Source organism: Schistocerca cancellata, chromosome 4 (assembly GCF_023864275.1).
Source record: "Schistocerca cancellata isolate TAMUIC-IGC-003103 chromosome 4, iqSchCanc2.1, whole genome shotgun sequence".
In the NCBI taxonomy this organism is placed as follows: Eukaryota; Metazoa; Arthropoda; class Insecta; order Orthoptera; family Acrididae; genus Schistocerca; species Schistocerca cancellata.
This window is the reverse complement of record NC_064629.1, coordinates 692,814,680-692,833,787: the sequence shown is the minus strand read 5'-3', so window position 1 is coordinate 692,833,787 and position 19,108 is coordinate 692,814,680. Positions and strand designations below refer to the sequence as shown.

The following is a 19,108-nucleotide window of genomic DNA, read 5'->3' as shown; positions in this document are numbered from 1 at the left end:
TGGATTTATCTTCTCTAGTCCTGGCAAACCTTGCCATGAAATGCTCATGAGCTAATAAATTCAGACAGTTTCTTTTTCTAAACCTAAGTACTACGTATTAATTACAAGCCCACAACTCTTTCCAATCCAGACTATACCTCCGGCAGGATCAGGTGTCGACAACTGGAGATGGAACCTGATGTGGAAGCAAGGCCTGAGCAAATCATGGTGCAGAATGAACATCTGCAAAGGTACCTTAATGAAGCATTAGTAAATGCAACACTGCAATACAGCACCATGCCCCAAGCTAGCCTCGCTTCCCCATTTCCGGGGTTCCCACAGTCGGTTCTATCCAGGTCTGTAATTGATGTTGCAATGGGTTTACTGCCCCCCCCCCCCCCCTTGATAAACCAAGAAAACAAGAAAAAAATGTCCATAGTTTGATACAAAACATAACAGATATAGGCAAACTGTCCCCATGGAGTGAAGAAGTGTTGGTAGGCACAGTCAACCTTAAGTTGCAAGGAGAGGCACGTGCTTATGTAAATTCTGTGGAAGGACTCAAAAATATCAAGGCATTTGACATCCTTTCAAAAGGGCTAGTGGATAGATATGGAGATAAGCATAGCATTAGCTATTATAGGAACTAACTTACTGCCCTACGCTGAAATTCCGGAGAGGGTTTAGAGCACTTTGCTGACAGAATAAGAGCTGTGTCATGTTGAATAAATGTGCCAGGAGAAAGAAACAAAAGGAATGAGGTGCTATTCAGTGAAACTTAAACTCTCTGTGTAATTTGTTCATGGGACTGACCCAGAGAGAGGTGTTGAGGTAAACTGTGCTTCACCGAGCACACTAGGGGAGGCCGTACGACTCGCACTTCTACACAAGTAGTTTCGACAATTCATCCAATCTTCCTCCAAGGTAAACCCTGCTAGACCTGCATTCATTGCCAAAGTGTGCTGCACTTGTTGCAAACACCCAGGTCATAAGGCTCCTGAGTGTTTGGCACCGGCATGCATTACTGTAGAAAAATTGGACACATGAGAGCCAACAGTCAGTCTCTACAGCATCGCTTGACTAACCAAATAGGTCCAGGAAGTGAAAAAGGGAACACGAAATGTGAACAGGTGTGGTTCTGCCACTGCCCCTTGCTCCCTTCTGCAATGTGATTCCAGTAACACACGAGGGACTTGCTGAGATGGCAAAAGTGACTTTGGAATAGAAAATCAATGGTAGACAATCCATCTCTGTCATTGATATGGGTGCACAAGTTGTTTTACAGTGTTGCAGAATACTTATGCCATTAAATCTGTATATATTGTTATTCATTATCAATTATGTAAAAATGTAAGCTTAAGGGGTAGAAAAATAAGTGATAATGAATGTTAATACTTTTGACATCTCCTATATTACATGTACATTTACTGTACACAATGTAATCTTACAGGATCAAATTCAATTCAATTCAATTCAATTCAATTCTTCTTCTTCTTCTTCTTCTTCTTCTTTTTCCACTTACCCTATGTCTAATATACCTGAATGATGAGAGAACATGCAGAAACTTGCTAACTTGTGTTACTAACACTAACCAAAATTTGAAAATTTTGCAGTTTCACACAGCCACACGAGCACTATTTCTGCCACATAATTGGAGCAGATGGTGTGCAACTAGATCTGCAGTTAATGGACACAGTGCATGATTTTCCAGTGGTGAGGAACATTAAAGAATTGCAGCCATTTCTTGGATTAATTAATTACTATCATTGTTACATGGAAAACTGTGCAGCCACCAAGAAACCACTCACAAAATCACTAAAGAAGGGGAACTCCTTTTATTTGGACAGTGGATTGCGAGAGTGCCATGTTAAAATTGAAAGAAATTCATACAAGTTCATCTGTCTTGGCTTATCTGGATTTTATGCTATCTTTTATCTGGTGATATGATCCTAGCAATGTAGCTGTCAGCTGCATTTTAAGTCAAATACAAGATGTTGAAGAAAAACCAACTGGTTACCCATCACGTCAGCTGAATCAAACTGAACAAAACTACAGCACCACAAAATAGGAACTTCTTGCACTTGCTTTTGGCGCCCATTACTTTCAGTGTTACCTATATGGAGGATGGTTCACAGTAATTACAGATCTGCTTTTAATGGCTTTTAAGTTTAAAAGATCCCAGGAACAGACTTGTTAGATAGGCCTTAAAATTTAGTGAATATGTCTAGATAATAAATCACAATCCTGGCAAGTTAAATCAGAATCAAAACGATCACAAGAATCTGTTAAGTGCAAGAAATGGGTTACCTCATGATTTTGTTTACAAGAGAAAATGTTTTATATAGTAAAATACCTCTTGGAAAACAGATGGCAGTGCCAAAGGCTATCCGTAAATGCATACTGCAACAATGTCACCATAGCAGCATACAGACATGTCATAACGGGAAAACTGCTATGAAGCACATGTTGCAGGTCATTATTGGTGGCCACAGCGAAAGAAAGATGTCAAAGTATACTTTCGAAATTATCTCCCTTGTGCTAGGAGAATGCAATGATGAAGACCAAAAATACCTCTTCAAACTTTGCCCAAGGCAGCATGGCCTTTTCAGATCCTATCACTGTATTTAGTTGGATCCTTCCAAATGACAGTCCAAAATAACGTATGTTTTATCTATCATTGACCATTTCTCTCAATATTTTATTATGATACCTACCGAAGACAGGGCCACTGATATAGTTTCGTCAATCATTTATCACTACCATTTGGAAGTCCTGAGGCTAAAATAACTATGTCCAATCATATGGTACAGTTGTGTTGACTACTTAAAATAAAGATGTGGTGAACTACACCATTTCACAGTAAGAGTAATGGCAAGGTTGAACACGTTCATAAAACAGTTGTAAAAATGTTGTCTTATTATGTGAACAGCTCACACTCAGATTGGGATAGGCTACTGGCATTTGTAATTTCATGGTACAACACCAAGATTAACGAAGCAACAGGGTTGCGTCTCTTTGAGGCTGTTTACAGCCACATAACATGTTCTCCATTTGAGATGAAGAAGTTGTCACCTGGAATAAATTCCAGCGAGGTGAAGCACCTGGTGAATCTTCACCAGCAAAGCCACCTCAACAATCAAATAACATCACCATATCACCTGACTGGTGAGACTGGTGGCTCTCAGCACCATGATGGAAAAAGTCTCTCTTCTGTTCCGAGCCACCACCTAGAGCAGACACCAAGTGGCTTAGTTCCTTTATCTCTGAATTTTCCCTTCTCCTTTGAGATGGATTTGGGGCTACTGGAGTTATTTTCTCTCGCCGTCCTGGCAATCCTTACCATGTAATCCCCCCCCCCCCCCCCATGCCTGATAAAATAAACCAAATAAACTGATACGGTTTCTTTTTCTAAGCCTTACCACTGTGTATTAATTGCAAGTCCACACTCTTTCCAATCGTGACGACACCTCTGAGGGGGTGGATACCATACCTCAAGAGATGTGTGCAAGAGAGCTTTAAGTTTTTGGTTGCAGCTAATCTTCAGTTGAGGAATATGGGGCAGCCACACATCTTTTTTATCAAAGAGGAGTCCCAAAACATCTGGACTGTGTTACAGTATCCAATAGTTGGGTGCCCCAGTAGACCTTTGAGTCAGGATATATAGGGATAAGGCAACAAAAATGCACGATTCATTTTTAATGGGGAGAACTGGATGACATAGGAAAGGGTCTGAGCAGAGGCCCTGCAGATGGCCCCTTGGAGCTGGTGTTTGGCCAAGGCTGCATATTGGGAGCTTTACCAAATGCAAAAGTCATTGATATAAAGCAAAGTGGTGACCAGTGGTACAACGGATGTAACAAGCCTGACAGAAGTCACTAGCCCATAGATGGCAATCAGGAAGAATTTAACACTCAACACAGAGCCCTCTGGAACTCTGTTCTCTTGGACCCATGGAGAGCATAGATAAGTACCAACTCCAACACTAAATAATCAGTGGAATAAAAACTGACAAATTAAAATCAAGTTGGCAGCCTTGAAAGCCCCAGTTATGGAAGATAAGTAAAATGTGAGAACACCAAGCTGTGTCATATGTCATACACATTTAAAGAGAAAGAGAGAGAGAGAGAGAGAGAGAGAGAGAGAGAGAGAGAGACTGTGATGAAGTGTTGGAATATATATATATCCTGTCGGAATGCTGATTCCAATCTAACGAGACATATGATTGTGGATTGTTCCTTCCAGAAATCACACTGATAGGCCCCCAGAAACAGAATTCAAAAACCCAGCACAGCCATTTAGCTACCATCCTTTCAAGCAGTTTGCAGAGTACGTCTGTGGGGCTAATTGGTCGGTAGTGGTCAATGAAAGTTGGGTTTTTGCTCAATTTAAAGATTGGAATGATGGTCCTATCTCACCACTGTGAAGGGAATATACCTTCTAGCCTAGTATGGTTGATCTTGAGTAAATGGAGTCTTTGAGTAACATTCAGATGTGAAGCATCTGATTATGAATCTGATCAGGGCCTAGGGCTGTATTCTGTGATGAGCCTGTAGTCTGAATCAGTTCTCACATCAGTGAAAGGTTCATTATATACACCGCCTGAATAAGCAAGGGAAGCACCCAGACGGGGAGGGGGAAGTGAAACTTCCCAGGTTGAGAGGGTATGTGATGTTACTGCAGTGATTCCAAAATACAGTCAAATTTACAAAGAACCTGGCATTAAGAGTCAATCACAAATTCTAACTATATTCAACTTCCATTTTTAAATTTTCTATCCTGAGTACCCTTGTGGAGCTAATGCGTCACACTCCATCATGGTCAGCCATATTTCTCGCATGTGAAATAACAGTGCGCAGAACAGCTCCTTCCAAAATCTTCATATTAGACGAAGTTGGATGAAGGTACTTGAGAAATAATTTCTTATTTCATAAATAATTTCTTGAGTTATATCCATGCAAAACACATTAATCATTTAACATATTACAAACTACACTACAAATTGCCCAACACCAACGTCATATGCATAAGATATTTCAATGACTTCTTATTACACATGCTTGTCTACGGAAAGGTTCAAATGCAACATACTATATGCAATCAGGGTGTATACGTGGACAAGGAAAAAAAAAAATTCCCGGAAAAATACATTTTTCTCCCGGGTGGGAAACACTTTCTCCCAGGTGAAAATACACTTTTTCCGTGTTAAGTGAAACTATACGTTCCCTCGGAACTGTAAAATTTATCAGGCATTTGAATGGTTATGGTTTTATACAGCGGCTTAGAATTTCCCGGCACATTAGAAAACGAAACTCAGGGGTAAAAAATCACATTTTGGAAAGTTCTCTCATGTGCAGCAACATATATGCTGCATATTTTTGTATTACGAAAGTATAAATTCGAATTGCACCAAAAACCGCATGTTACTTTCCGAAGCATTGAAATCGAGATTGCTATACGCTTTTGTACGCCAGTCATAGCTCATATCACGATATCTCGCCAGCCAATGACAGCGGATATTCATAGCATAGGACACGTGATGCAGTTAGCCAATAGTAACATCACTTACGTAGCGCAAACATACAAACAGGAAAAGTTCATGGTTTAAATTAATATATGCAGTGCTGATACAGGAAAAGCAAACTTTTCATATATTATATTTGTCGCGAAGATTAATAAGTTACAAGTGAAACTAAGATTTCACATATAATGTTGATCTTTTTTGCACGTTTTACACTTTAAGACATATCACACAAATGTGCCAGTAAAATGTTTAACACCAAAATAAATCTCTGATCTTCTGGGCTCAAAATTCTTCTAGATGGCTTGTCATCAAAGAGTTGATTTTTAAATGAGAGTAAAATGCTCTGTGATTTAAGAAATCCATCATACATTCTCGCACATAGTTCATCTTGCGCAAAAGGAAATTTACTTTGAAAATAACGCTTTTCACACCACAATTCACAATATTTTCCCAAGATCTGTTGCAAATAGATTTGTTCCAGCATTTGCCAGAGAGTGCCACATAAGAGGCGTCCCCACACTTGTGCAGCTACGATGACGTAGAAAGCCCATATGTTTGTATGTGTAAAACATTAAAAGATCTTACATTATGTCATAAAAGAAACAAGACATCAGAGAATACTCCAAAAGAGCCGGAATTTCTTGAACCATACTGAAATGAATAATTCGCGTTAAACTGCACACTCATATGTCCAGATTCGCAGCGAAGTAGGCCTCGATCTAATATTAAGCTTTTCAGTGTGATTTTCGGGATGTAAATTTTCTTGGAGTACCAGTACTGTATTATCTCATGTTTGCTTCTTTATTATGGCATAATGCCATATGTGCTAGAAGATGAAAACGTGCACTTGAAATGCAGTGAATAGTTGAAACTAGCCAATAGTGTGGAATTAAATACTTCATTTGAAACAAACTGGCTGCCTCAGCGGAAAAGATAAATAAAAAGCGAATTTCTTTAGCAAAGCGACAAAAATAACTTCATTGTTCTAAAAGGTGATTAATGCTTGACTGTCAGAAAGGTGGAAACAAAATAAGATCTGGAACTAACAACATATTGTAGCCTTCCATAATCATGTGAATGTATTTTAATTCACTTGATAGCTCCCAGCCACAGAAATCACTTTTTTCTCATTTGATGTGAGAGCAATAAACGAAGAGGCAACAGCAAAATCACTAAATGTAAACCCCCCACTGTAACTCTGACTGCTCTGCACATCAGCCCCGGATCTACGATATTTCGAACCGGGGCAATACTAAATGATACCCCCCCTCCTCCCCTCCCCTCTCGAGCATTTGAGATAGAACGTAAAAAATTTAAAAAAGACGACTTTTCAAAAATATGTTCATTTTCTAGCGCACATTTTTCTGAAGAGTCTGATGCATAAAACTTCAAGGAAATGTAAGAAGTGTTATTTGGTCTTAAGTGTGCCAAAGTGTAGTGCCACTCCTCTTCACACAGCATTCTTCTACCACATGTCACTGTACTTCGCATTGTGGAACTCAAATGTGTATATTTTGTAATGGATGCCATCAAACTATATCAGGACAGCGGAAATTAAAATGTCCTGAGGTGCTTCTCCTGCTCCTAGTCGGCCGGTTTGACATAATGCCCCTCTTTTTTATATAAAAGAAACCCTCGCAGTTAATACCGGATGGGATTATTTGTAACCGGAAGAACAAGAACTCTTCAGAAAATTTGGACTCCTTATTGCCTATTAGCTAATAACTTACTGTTCTGTGTGGCATAAAACGAAATACAGGGTTGGGTTGTTTTGGGGGAGGAGTCCAAACTGCGAGGTCATCGGTCTCATCAGATTAGGGAAGGTTGGGTAAGGAAGTCGACTGTGCCCTTTTCAAAGGAAACATCCCGAAATTTGCCTGAAGAGATTTAGGGAAATAACGGAAAACCTAAATCAGGATGGCCGGACGTGGGATTGAACTGTCGTCCTCCCAAATGCAAGTCCAGTGTGCGTACCACTGCGCCACCTCGCTCTGTGAAATACAGGATACGTAAAACCAGGTACGACAAGAAACAAGCAAGACAGTACACATTTCTTCAATCCTTAAGTCTTAGTGTTTTTCTTTCTCTCTCTAATCTTGGTACAGCTTTACATGATGTGCTTTCCTTTCTGCGAAAGAATCTATTACCTCATCAAAGTTCGTCAAACGTTTTGCTGCATGAAGATTCTAAATGTCGTTGTCTAATACTGAAAAAGCTGTTAATGCAAATAGTACCCAAGACTGGTGTGGTTTCTCGATCTGATTACGTCTATTTTGTCACTGTCTGCTAGACAAAAGAAAACAGGTCTTTCTAATATTGCAGCAACTGTAACACACACCAAATAAGCGAGACTGTTTTGGAAATAATTGTCACTTTTATAATATGACAGAATCTAATTCGCGAAGTACCAATATGAAATGCCTATTTGGCCTGCTACAAGCAAAAAGATTTATTTTAGGAAATAGTTTCACATTTCATTCATACGCTCCAGTTTTTGAAGCACGAGATCGAAGAGTAGTAGTACGAAATTTTTGTATAAATTTGGAATCGTCATATTATTCCATAATCTGTGTGATGTCCCCATTTCTTCTCCTTCCTCATTCTAACAAACTATCTTCTCATCACTAATTCTGTAACTATTCCTATCATTGTCAAAGCTCATTCATTCTCCGGTTAACTCTACTAACCCTGCCAGAATCACCGGTTTAGTTATCCAGCGATTATTCTCCGGTTAGGCGTTATTACGTGTTCGTACAACGTGTTTTCCGCGCTTCTCCCAGAATAGAACTTAAGCGGCTGCTAGCCAGGAAATGTACAACTTTCCCTTTCTACTGTAGCGATCTGATCAAAAATTTTCTGTCAAAATTTCATTTTCTTGGATACACCGAGAAGATAACGTAATCTTTCTTACCTGTTATTCCTGTTAGTCGTTTATTTCCACTCTGGTAGTCTGAATCTATGGACTTCGCTAGTAATTATAATAATGCTAATCATTCGCATACCCAATCAATCACATAAACAAATAGCTTTCACCCATTCAGCTTTATTCCGCTCAGCTCTAATAGCCCAATCCCCTTTTGTCTGCAGGGAAATTTATTTCTATATGCGACGAGGATTCCCCTGGCATGGACATCACGTACACTATGCACGCATTCAAAAATCAGCTTATGATTCATTCAAAAATCAAGTTAGAATGTGTTCAAAAAGCAACAGGGATGCATTTCAAAATCATTTGAATAATCGATAGATGAACGTGCACTAACTGCTTGGCGCTTTGTGAAAAAAGGTTTTTTTCCTCAACAATACGAAATGGCCCCCCTCACCACCGAAATTGCCGCCTGGCTCAGATACCCCGGTTTGCTGCATACACAACCAACAGCAACATTTCTGTAGCCAGAAGCGGGAGGAGGTACTACTCATACGCGACTCAACAACGCATGTGCATGATCCTGCTCGCAACTGCTTACATGAATCTAATGTAAAAAGTTGTGACGTCACGCTCATCGGAGGTAATTCGTTGTCACGAAGCAATGCATAGTCTTCCAAAACCTTTTTAACACATTTTGCTGTTGGCAAATTCTTGTATGAGCACTGTTTTCTTTTTTTTTATGGTGTTTTCCTATGCAATTTAAGTTTTATTCTCTAGTTCATATTTTGTTGCTGCAGTATTATTCTGCAGTAGCGGGATACAGTAATATCCTTTGTTAGAGTATCGGTTCTTACCAGTCAAAATTACAAAAAATTAACAGAAAACTGAAACAATGAAAAATTCCCGGAATTCTAAAAAATTCCCGGGTTTTCCCAGTTTTCTCCCGGATGAAAAAATTCCCGGGTATTTCCCGGATCTCCCGGTTGTCCCGGGTCGTATACACCCTGGCCATTCCTCTGGCGAATCATGCTGAAGACAAGGGAAGGTAAGAGGAAGTGCAGAAAAGGTAGAGTGAGGTTTAATGTCCCACAGAAGACAGAATGCAGGCTTCAATCACACTAAGAGAGGAACTGAGATCACTATGTCCTCTTCAAAGAAAACCACCATAGTATTAGTCTCAAATTACTTAAGGAAACCAAGTGAAACCTAGACCAAGATGGGTAGCTGGCACTTTGAGCAACACACTACCTGAACACGAGTGCAGTGGACCTAACCACTGTACCACCTAATTTTACAGATCAAATGGAAACCGGCAGGTAATTGCAAGTAGTCAGGAGGCATAAGAACACAGACTGCCATCATCCTATTGAAAAGTGTGCTACTGAATACACACAAACAAAATTTAGATGAAATGACAAAGAATAAGTCATCAGAAAGATTACAAAAAAGTGCAATGGAAGCAAAATCAAACACTAATAAAGATGGCAACATACAAATGTTGCCATCTGTCCCATTTTCAATACCATGGGATGAAATACCGACACAACAGAAAAACTACAAGTACTTAAGTTATATTACAATGACAAAAATACTGATTTTTATTAATGACCAAAAAAGTGTGCAGGGAGTATCAAGAATTAATACAACAATTAATGCAAGTACTAGCAGAATACTTTCAAATTAAAAGCTTCAGTAGCGTGTAAAAATTAAATTACATTCAAATTGTCTCTAATAAGTGGGTACTTCATCTAACACATTAAATTATACAAGACATATTTACCTGATCAATAACAACAATATTATTTCCTCATTTTCAGTACGGGGAACGAACAGATGCTGACCTATGTACCTTCGAGGTTTCCATGGACTTTCTGCAACTCCCTTATTCTTCTTTGGAACTACAGAGAAATAGTATTATATTTGACGTTCATAATTAAATAATTTTATGTAAGCATCAAACACAATATGGAACAACATACTAGACACTAAGAATTACTTACAAATGTTGCTGTCTCTTTCTGGGTTAACATAAACTTTCCCAGTAACACCACGAAGTAGCACCTCTGCTAGTCGTCGTGTCAGTGTAAGTCGCAGACTCTGAGTTGCGGCTGTCTCTATGGCACTTAACATAACCCTGTTTGTCCAAAACACAATGAAATTTATAAAAATCTGTGGGATATTATTTAGGTTTTTCATTTCCAAAAACATTACTCTCACACACACACAACCTGTAACGTGAAACAGCTGACTGAAGCTTTCCAGTCTGCATATAAAGAATAGGTGCTCTCTGTAACGCTGTTTCCAATATAGGGCCAATATGTTTTGCTGGATTCGGTGGTTGAGGTGAATATGAACCTGTATAAAAGAGAAGACTAGCATAGTAATTCCATGTAAAGCTTTCGAGGATTTTTCACTTTCAAAATCGACATTCAAAAACAGTGACATTCACAAAGAGCAAAGAAAATTGTGTAAATAAAATTTGTATACATAGAATACATGCACACCCCTAACTTCCCAAGAACAATAGGCTTTGGCACAGTCATACAGTTTGTATGCCTCAACAGTACATAAAATGGAATAGTATCTGTGTACAGGCCAGACTAATGTACGATTCCTGAAGAGTAGCAGTATCTTTATCTGTAGTTACAGAGTCAATAGTATGGATGATTGAGTGGTGTGAAAGCTTTGCTATGTTGGTACTGTGGCAATGCCAAATTTAATACGTGCATTCAGCCAGTCACCCCAACCGGAGATTGATGCAGATGTGGGTGTCTTCATACGGGGTTAGTTAAGACATTTGAGAAATTTGTTATAATTTAAAACTGATGTAGATAATCATAGTTTTTCTCTGCTTAAAAATCAGAAAGATACTCAAACATTTTGTACTCTTAGCTTTCCTGCCTTCTTTAAATGGCACAATTCAAAGACCAAGGGGAATACCGCCCTCTACAGCCAATACAAACTATCAGTTGGTTGCACGGAGTGTCCTCATTCAGCAGTGGTCCACATGCACCCCATTCTTCCAAGTATGCATCCAGTTCATGTGTTTACAATGTGAGGTCCTGATGGAAAATTACACCCCGGATTATGTTGAGGCTCTTGTCATGAGTCACAGCAATGGGAGTGTAACTGAGCTTCTCACAGGAAGGCAATGCCTGTGATGGAGTACGGATTGCCACTTTAATTGGGCTCGAGCCACTTCACATTTTGATAACTGAGTTTACTTCCTAAAATTTTTTCTTAATATATTAAAAAAAGTTTTGTGGTCCAAAAGACTTGCTATCAGTTCATATAAAAACTAGGTAGTGATTGAAGGGGAGTATTCATCACCATTTCTTTTTAATCTGCTATCATGCCCTAATGTGGCCAGGAAAGGGAGAGTCTTGGAAACAAACATTTTTATGCTGAAACAATCTACTCTCTGTCTGGTAAGATTGCTGGGATCTTATGGCCACCAGAGTAAGAAAAAGTGAAGTAAGCAACCATAGTCTGTATCCTACATATATGACACATTCTCAAAGAAGGAGCCATTCTGCTGACTAAGTCCAAGAAAATGTACAATAGGATTGCACCAAAAGAAAGGAGAGATTACTGCGATAGGTATGTTTCATAATAACGACATTCTTCTAGGTAAAAAAGCCCCATTTTGATTTCCAGTTAAGGACTACTGAAGGGGATGTCGGGGGGAGGGAGGGGGGGGGGGGGGGGGGGAGCGAACCTGACACTCTACGAGTTGGACCATGCAATGTTAGATCTTTTCAGGCTGACTGTATAAAGTATTTGATCTTAGTTTTACACAGAATGAAACAATAATCCCAGATTGTATCATTGTGAAGTAGGAGCAACTTTGACTGGCGAAAATTCGCAGACCGAAGTCATGTTCAATTATAAGCCTCAGTTTAGAGTGTAGTTGCATAACAAAATAATGCTTTTATTATGTGCAAATACAAATTAAATTAATAAAAAAGTTGTTATTAACACATAAAAATGTGACAACGCCACTCCCACACTGCTGAGGCTTAAAATATATTTGTTTTATCTGTAAGGTTAGGTAATGCAACAAATGAATGCAAATAATAATTGATCTCATAAAAGTTCTTTGGAGATGTGCCTCAATTTGTGTAACTAGTTTAAAGGCATTTTATAGACAGACACTCAGCTGCATAGCAAGAAAGGAAAGTTCGAAATATTTGCTGTGGACAGTTAAGTATGTTGGTTTTGACAGCAGCCGATAATGTTGAACATCTCTTATAAATGTACTCTCCACTCTCCCTCAGCTTGAGTAGCAATAACTATACATTGCATGTTAATTTTTTTAACTACTGAACATGTGCATAAACGACAACTGCACGCACATTGATGAAAGAAACATAAGGAAGCATAAGTATGTGAAGCAGTATGTTTCAGGGGGTGTATGTTATATTGTCTCTGTAGCTGAGAGGTTATATTGAGGCATATGGTGCTGAATATCTCAGTTAGAATCCAAGTCAGTTCATGGGTTTCCAATTGATCCTACTCTCTCTATTTTACTGACCATACAGATAATTGTAACAACACTACATTCTGAAACTGTACTGTACTTTCCATTTTCTGAGCATTCTGGACCGCTGTGGCAGGCAGCATTCCATGTGCTTATGTGATGTGAGTTACATTGTTTTCTTCATTTATTTTACAGGTATCCGAATATTCTGATGTGTCTACTGAAAATTACAAAGAATGAACTCATTTTCAGAATTTACGGATAAATCCTCGAAGCTGAGGTTTTGTTTGGATAAAAGTACCACACACCAGTTAGAACTAAAGTTGAGAGCACAAAACGAGATACTATCTGCTGACACCAAGCAAAAGAAACCAGCCTCAGACTCCAATGTGAATATTACTTTTAAAAGTAAGATTTATGCCACAGGAAGTTTTCAGATGGTGGTTGGCAGTTTGTTTAAAACAGATGTCACAACAACCCGCAGTTATGTCTACAAGGTATAAGCCCGCATTACTTTCTTTTAGAATAATGATGTTTTACAGACGAAATACAGCCGAGACAGAAGGAGGTTTCAGAGTGATTTATGTAAGACAAGTTTAGAAACCAGATTTTAATTGGCAAAACAGTATCAGGAGCAGAAACAGATTCTAACCATCATATATTAATTGTGAAATACAGATTAAAGCTGAAGAAATTTAAGAAGGTACGAATTTTAGGAGGCGGGACTACAGTAATAATAAACTACGATTGTCAAGAGGTACAAGAAGAGCATTGTAGAAAGGGGTATTGGCATATAATAAAAATAGAACGTATTGCTTTCAGAGATGAAGTAGTGAAGGCAGCAGGGGTAAACCTAAGCACAATAACCAATGTCCACCAAAAATTCTAGGATAACACAGAAGATGACAGATTTAATTGATCACTGGAGTACATGTAAAAATAAACCACATAAAACATGGAAAATGGAATACAGAAACCTATAGACAGACTGACTGGGACAGGGCAAAGATGGAATGGCTAGAGGAGAAACAACACAGTAGAATCATGCCTGACTATAGGTAAGCTAGATGCCACCTACAGAAAAATACGAAAAGCCTCCACGATAGAAAGAATATTTCATCATCATCATCATCATCATCATCATCATCATCATCATATCATCATCATCATATCATCATCATCATCATTTAAGACTGATTATGCCTTTCAGCGTTCAGTCTGGAGCATAGCCCCCCTTATACAGTTCCTCCATGATCCCCTATTCAGTGCTAACATTGGTGCCTCTTCTGATGTTAAACCTATTGCTTCAAAATCATTCTTAACCGAATTCAGGTACCTTCTCCTCGGTCTGCCCCTACTCCTCCTACCCTCTACTGCTGAAACCATGAGTCTCTTGGGTAACCTTGCTTCTCCCATGCGTGTAACATGACCCCACCGTCTAAGCCTGTTCGCCCTGACTGCTACATCTATAGAGTTCATTCCCAGTTTTTCTTTGATTTCCTCATTGTGGACACCCTCCTGCCATTGTTCCCATCTACTAGTACCTGCAATCATCCTAGCTACTTTCATATCCGTAACCTCAACCTTGTTGATAAGGTAACCTGAATCCACCCAGCTTTTGCTCCCATACAACAAAGTTGGTCGAAAGATTGAACGGTGCACAGATAACTTAGTCTTGGTACTGACTTCCTTCTTGCAGAAAAGAGTAGATCGTAGCTGAGCGCTCACTGCATTAGCTTTGCTACACCTCGCTTCCAGTTCTTTCACTATGTTACCATCCTGTGAGAATATGCATCCTAAGTACTTGAAACCATCCACCTGTTCTAACTTTGTTCCTCCTATTTGGCACTCAATCCGTTTATATTTCTTTCCCACTGACATTACTTTCGTTTTGGAGATGCTAATCTTTATACCATAGTCCTTACATTTCTGATCTAGCTCTGAAATATTACTTTGCAAACTTTCAATCGAATCTGCCATCACAACTAAGTCATCCGCATATGCAAGACTGCTTATTTTGTGTTCACATATCTTAATCTCACCCAGCCAGTCTATTGTTTTCAACATATGATCCATAAATAATATGAACAACAGTGGAGACAGGTTGCAGCCTTGTCTTACCCCTGAAACTACTCTGAACCATGAACTCAATTTACCGTCAACTCTAACTGCTGCCTGACTATCCATGTAAAGACCTTTAATTGCTTGCAAAAGTTTGCCTCCTATTCCATAATCTTGTAGAACAGACAATAACTTCCTCCTAGGAACCCGGTCATATGCCTTTTCTAGATCTATAAAGCATAGATACAATTCCCTGTTCCACTCATAACACTTCTCCATTATTTGCCGTAAGCTAAAGATCTGGTCCTGACAACCTCTAAGAGGCCTAAACCCACACTGATTTTCATCCAATTGGTCCTCAACTAATACTCGCACTTTCCTTTCAACAATACCTGAGAAGATTTTACCCACAACGCTGATTAAAGAGATACCTCTGTAGTTGTTACAATCTTTTCTGTTTCCATGTTTAAAGATTGGTGTGATTACTGCTTTTGTCCAGTCTGATGGAACCTGTCCCAACTCCCAGGCCATTTCAATTATCCTGTGTAGCCATTTAAGACCTGACATTCCACTGTATTTGATGAGTTCCGACTTAATTTCATTCACCCCAGCCGCTTTATTGCACTGCAATCTATTGACCATTTTTTCCACTTCCTCAAATGTGATCCTATTTCCATCATCATTCCTATCCCATTCTACCTCAAAATCTGAATCATTACTGATCACATTTTCACCTACATTGAGCAACTCTTCAAAATACTCCCTCCATCTGCCCAAGGCATCCACAGGATTCACCAGCAGTTTTCCTGACCTGTCCAAAATACTTGTCATTTCCTTCTTACCTCCCTTTCGAAGACTGCTAATTACACTCCAGAATGGTTTTTCAGCAGCTTGACCCATAGTCTCCAACCTGTTTCCAAAATCTTCCCATGATTTCTTCTTCGATGCTGCAATTATCTGTTTGGCTTTGTTTCTTTCTTCAACATAACTTTCTCTGTCTACCTGGGTTCTGGTATGTAGCCATTTTTGATACGCCTTCTTTTTCCTTTTACAGGCTGCCTTGACTGTATCATTCCACCAAGCTGTTTGCTTCATCCTACTTTTACACACTACTGTTCCAAGACATTCTTTAGCCACTTCTAATACTGTGTCCCTGTACCTTGTCCATTCCTTTTCCAATGACTGTAATTGACTACATTCAACTAACTGGTACCTTTCTGAGATCGCTGTTATGTACTTGTGCCTGATTTCCTTATCCTGAAGTTTCTCCACTCTTATCCTCCTACATATGGACCTGACCTGCTGCACTTTCGGCCTCACAATCCCAATTTCACTGCAGATTAAATAATGATCAGTGTCATCAAAGAATCCGCTGAATACACGTGTGTCCCTCACAGCCTTCCTGAATTCCTGATCTGTTATTATATAGTCAATGACAGATCTGGTTCCCCTGCCTTCCCATGTATACCGGTGAATGTTCTCATGTTTAAAAAAGGAGTTTGTGATTACTAAGCCCATACTGGCACAGAAATCCAAGAGTTGTTTCCCGTTCCTGTTGGCCTCCATATCCTCTCCAAATTTACCCATAATATAAAAGAATATTTATGATAATATTATGGAATGACAAGTCTAAGTGGCTGAAAATGAGATGTGTGATACGACTCTGCAATAAATATAGGAATACACACTGAATGACCTAACTTGAAACAAGTACACTTGGTGTAGATGACATTATCTTAGAATTACTGAGGCCCTCAAGAGAACACCACAACAAAACTATTCCACCTGACATGCAACATTTGGGTTCTTAAGAAATGTGGGAACATTAAAGCAATAAAGACCCAAGGACTCAGGAGATAAGATTGAAGAAAGGTAAACCCAAATTCTTAGCAGTTTTAGATTTATAAAAAGGAGGAGGAGGATAGTAGAGAAAGAACAACACTTCAATACAGTTATCAGGTTCAAATGGATGTAGGCTGTAGTAGTTAGATGATATAAAGAGACCAGCATCGAGAGAAGCATCGAGCTGGTCTCTGCATTGATGGCGATGTCAGGAGTAGCAACAACACATGGTATTTTTGTTTCCAACACACATCTGCCATGACAAGCCATTACAGATTTACACTTTATGACCATGTCTCTGGACACCTGCTGCAGTTGTTTCTCAAGAACCCTGTAATGAAAAATGTGCAGAACCTAAATTTGTTCCTATTACATTGTTTTATCTGCTTGGAGCAAATTATATCAAATTATAATAAAATTACAATGGAAACAATTTCCACTCTAGCTGAAGTAAAATGGACAGTTTTAGTCAGGTTTTTGGGCAAACTGGCCACGCGCACAATGCATGTTTCATTCATTCATAAATAAGTTTAGTAAATCTGGCAGATTTTCATCAAACCATACACAAAATGCCCACTGTTGGCACAGTGTGATAAGCATGGTATCATCTCAAATGATTTCATAAATACTTATATTCAGTCTGTCATATGATATTGAATGTCTGCCAACACAACATGATTAAATTCATTTCTTCAGTAATCAGGCATTGTGAGTGAATATTCTTCACAGGAAAGAAAAGAATAGTCAGGGCAAAGGTACAGCACAAAATAACAAATTCCTTAGAGTTATTAGTTCTCATCATTTAGTTTCATTGGGCTACCAGACAAAATGTTGCATCAACTCTACTGTCACTCATGAGTGTCCTGCTGGACTGGTCACCTGTGAATCATGGAGCAGATAGAGAGTGAGAGAGAGAGAGAGTGAGAGAGAGAGAGAGAGAGAGAGAGAGAGAGAGAGAGAGAGAGAGAGAGAGAGAAGGGCAGCACAACTGATAGTAAATATCAAATGAGGGTACCTGGGGTAGATGAATGCTGCTGCTGTTTGTCTTGCTCCTGCAGGTATCTTAGTGTTAAATCTCCAGCTAGTTCAAAACACTGTATTCGCTGCTCATCCCATTCAGCCTGTTTGTACTTTGATGATGAAAGAGGTGGAACTTTTTCCAAGCACATCCCTGTAACATATTACATTGGTACATACATTACATAGCTGATAGTACACAAATTACAGCTGGTTTGTGATTATAGTACTATATAAGAAAGACCATCAAGTGTAATTACCTGGGATCTGTTAGTATGGCGCCATAAATTACATGTGTACTTACTGTATGTCAAAATGCTAACCTTTAATAGCATACGATTCGGCGACAATTCTTAGACTCCGACTAGGTAAATGCTTTTCTGTCAACGACTGCAATTCTGCTTGATTGTAATAATCTAGTGCCTCTTCATAATGACCCATTGCATAATGTGTTTTTCCAAGAAGTAAAAAGACATCAAGAAGTAGGAAACCAGCCTAAAAAAAATTGCATAAGATTACAATCTGCTATGAGAGTAGTAGGGGGGGGGGGGGGGGGGGGGGTTACCTTCACTGCTGTTACTGAGTCCCAACCACCTTCACAACTTGTGCAAATAAATCAGCCACATAAGAAAACAAATGCTCATAATTCTATATTGATCATTAAATACTGCAATTTTACAGCTTCTTAACAGGGTCAATCCTTATCAAGTGGCCCAAGAGAAAAATAATTGGTTGCTTGACCATCTCAGAAAAATTTTATATTTGCTGTGTGAATTCCCCAATGTTTAGTAGTCACAAAAATATTTTAAAAAAATTGTTTATTATTTTGAAATGGCGGCCACATGCGTTTTTTTTTTTTTTTTTTGTGTATTTGCAAGCATCTACATTTTTTACATTTCTTCAGTAGTGGATTGTCCTAAGAATTTCAGATAAAATGCATTTAGTTCAACACACACTGGGCTGCAAATTAACATCATTATCACTTAGCTGAATGTATTCTTCAATATATTTTAATAGTTCAAAATTATCAGCCACAAATTTAAAAAACTATTTTTGAACAGTAGTTTTCCAAAGAAAGATTAATTTCTCAGCTTTAATATTTTTTTCTGCTATTACACTGTATAGTATAGTTACTTTTTATAGAGTATCGATGATGAGCAGCTTACACTTTAAAAAATACACTATTTTAAAAAACGGATTTTTTAGTTTTTACTTTTTGTGGCCTGCAATATCTTTGTTGGGGGACCAGATAAAAACCTGAAAACTTCACAGTTATAGGCATTTATGATATCAAACTTCAGAATAAATTTCAACTCTGAGATTCAGTTGGAAGTTATGG

The 19,108-nt window shown here is 38.7% G+C and overlaps 1 protein-coding gene across 2 annotated transcripts in view; it reads right to left on the bottom strand.

Moving 5' to 3' along the window:
- LOC126183700 (tetratricopeptide repeat protein 7B-like) overlaps positions 1-19,108 on the bottom strand; it is a 237,063-nt gene that overhangs the window by 144,064 nt on the left and 73,891 nt on the right. For both annotated transcript variants that reach the window (XM_049925881.1, XM_049925882.1), the window contains 5 exons: positions 18,093-18,264; positions 17,768-17,923; positions 10,598-10,724; positions 10,370-10,503; positions 10,150-10,267 (listed from right to left, as the gene is read on the bottom strand). In XM_049925881.1, the coding sequence (XP_049781838.1) occupies positions 10,150-10,267; positions 10,370-10,503; positions 10,598-10,724; positions 17,768-17,923; positions 18,093-18,264 (707 nt within the window). The remainder of the gene's footprint in view (positions 1-10,149; positions 10,268-10,369; positions 10,504-10,597; positions 10,725-17,767; positions 17,924-18,092; positions 18,265-19,108) is intronic.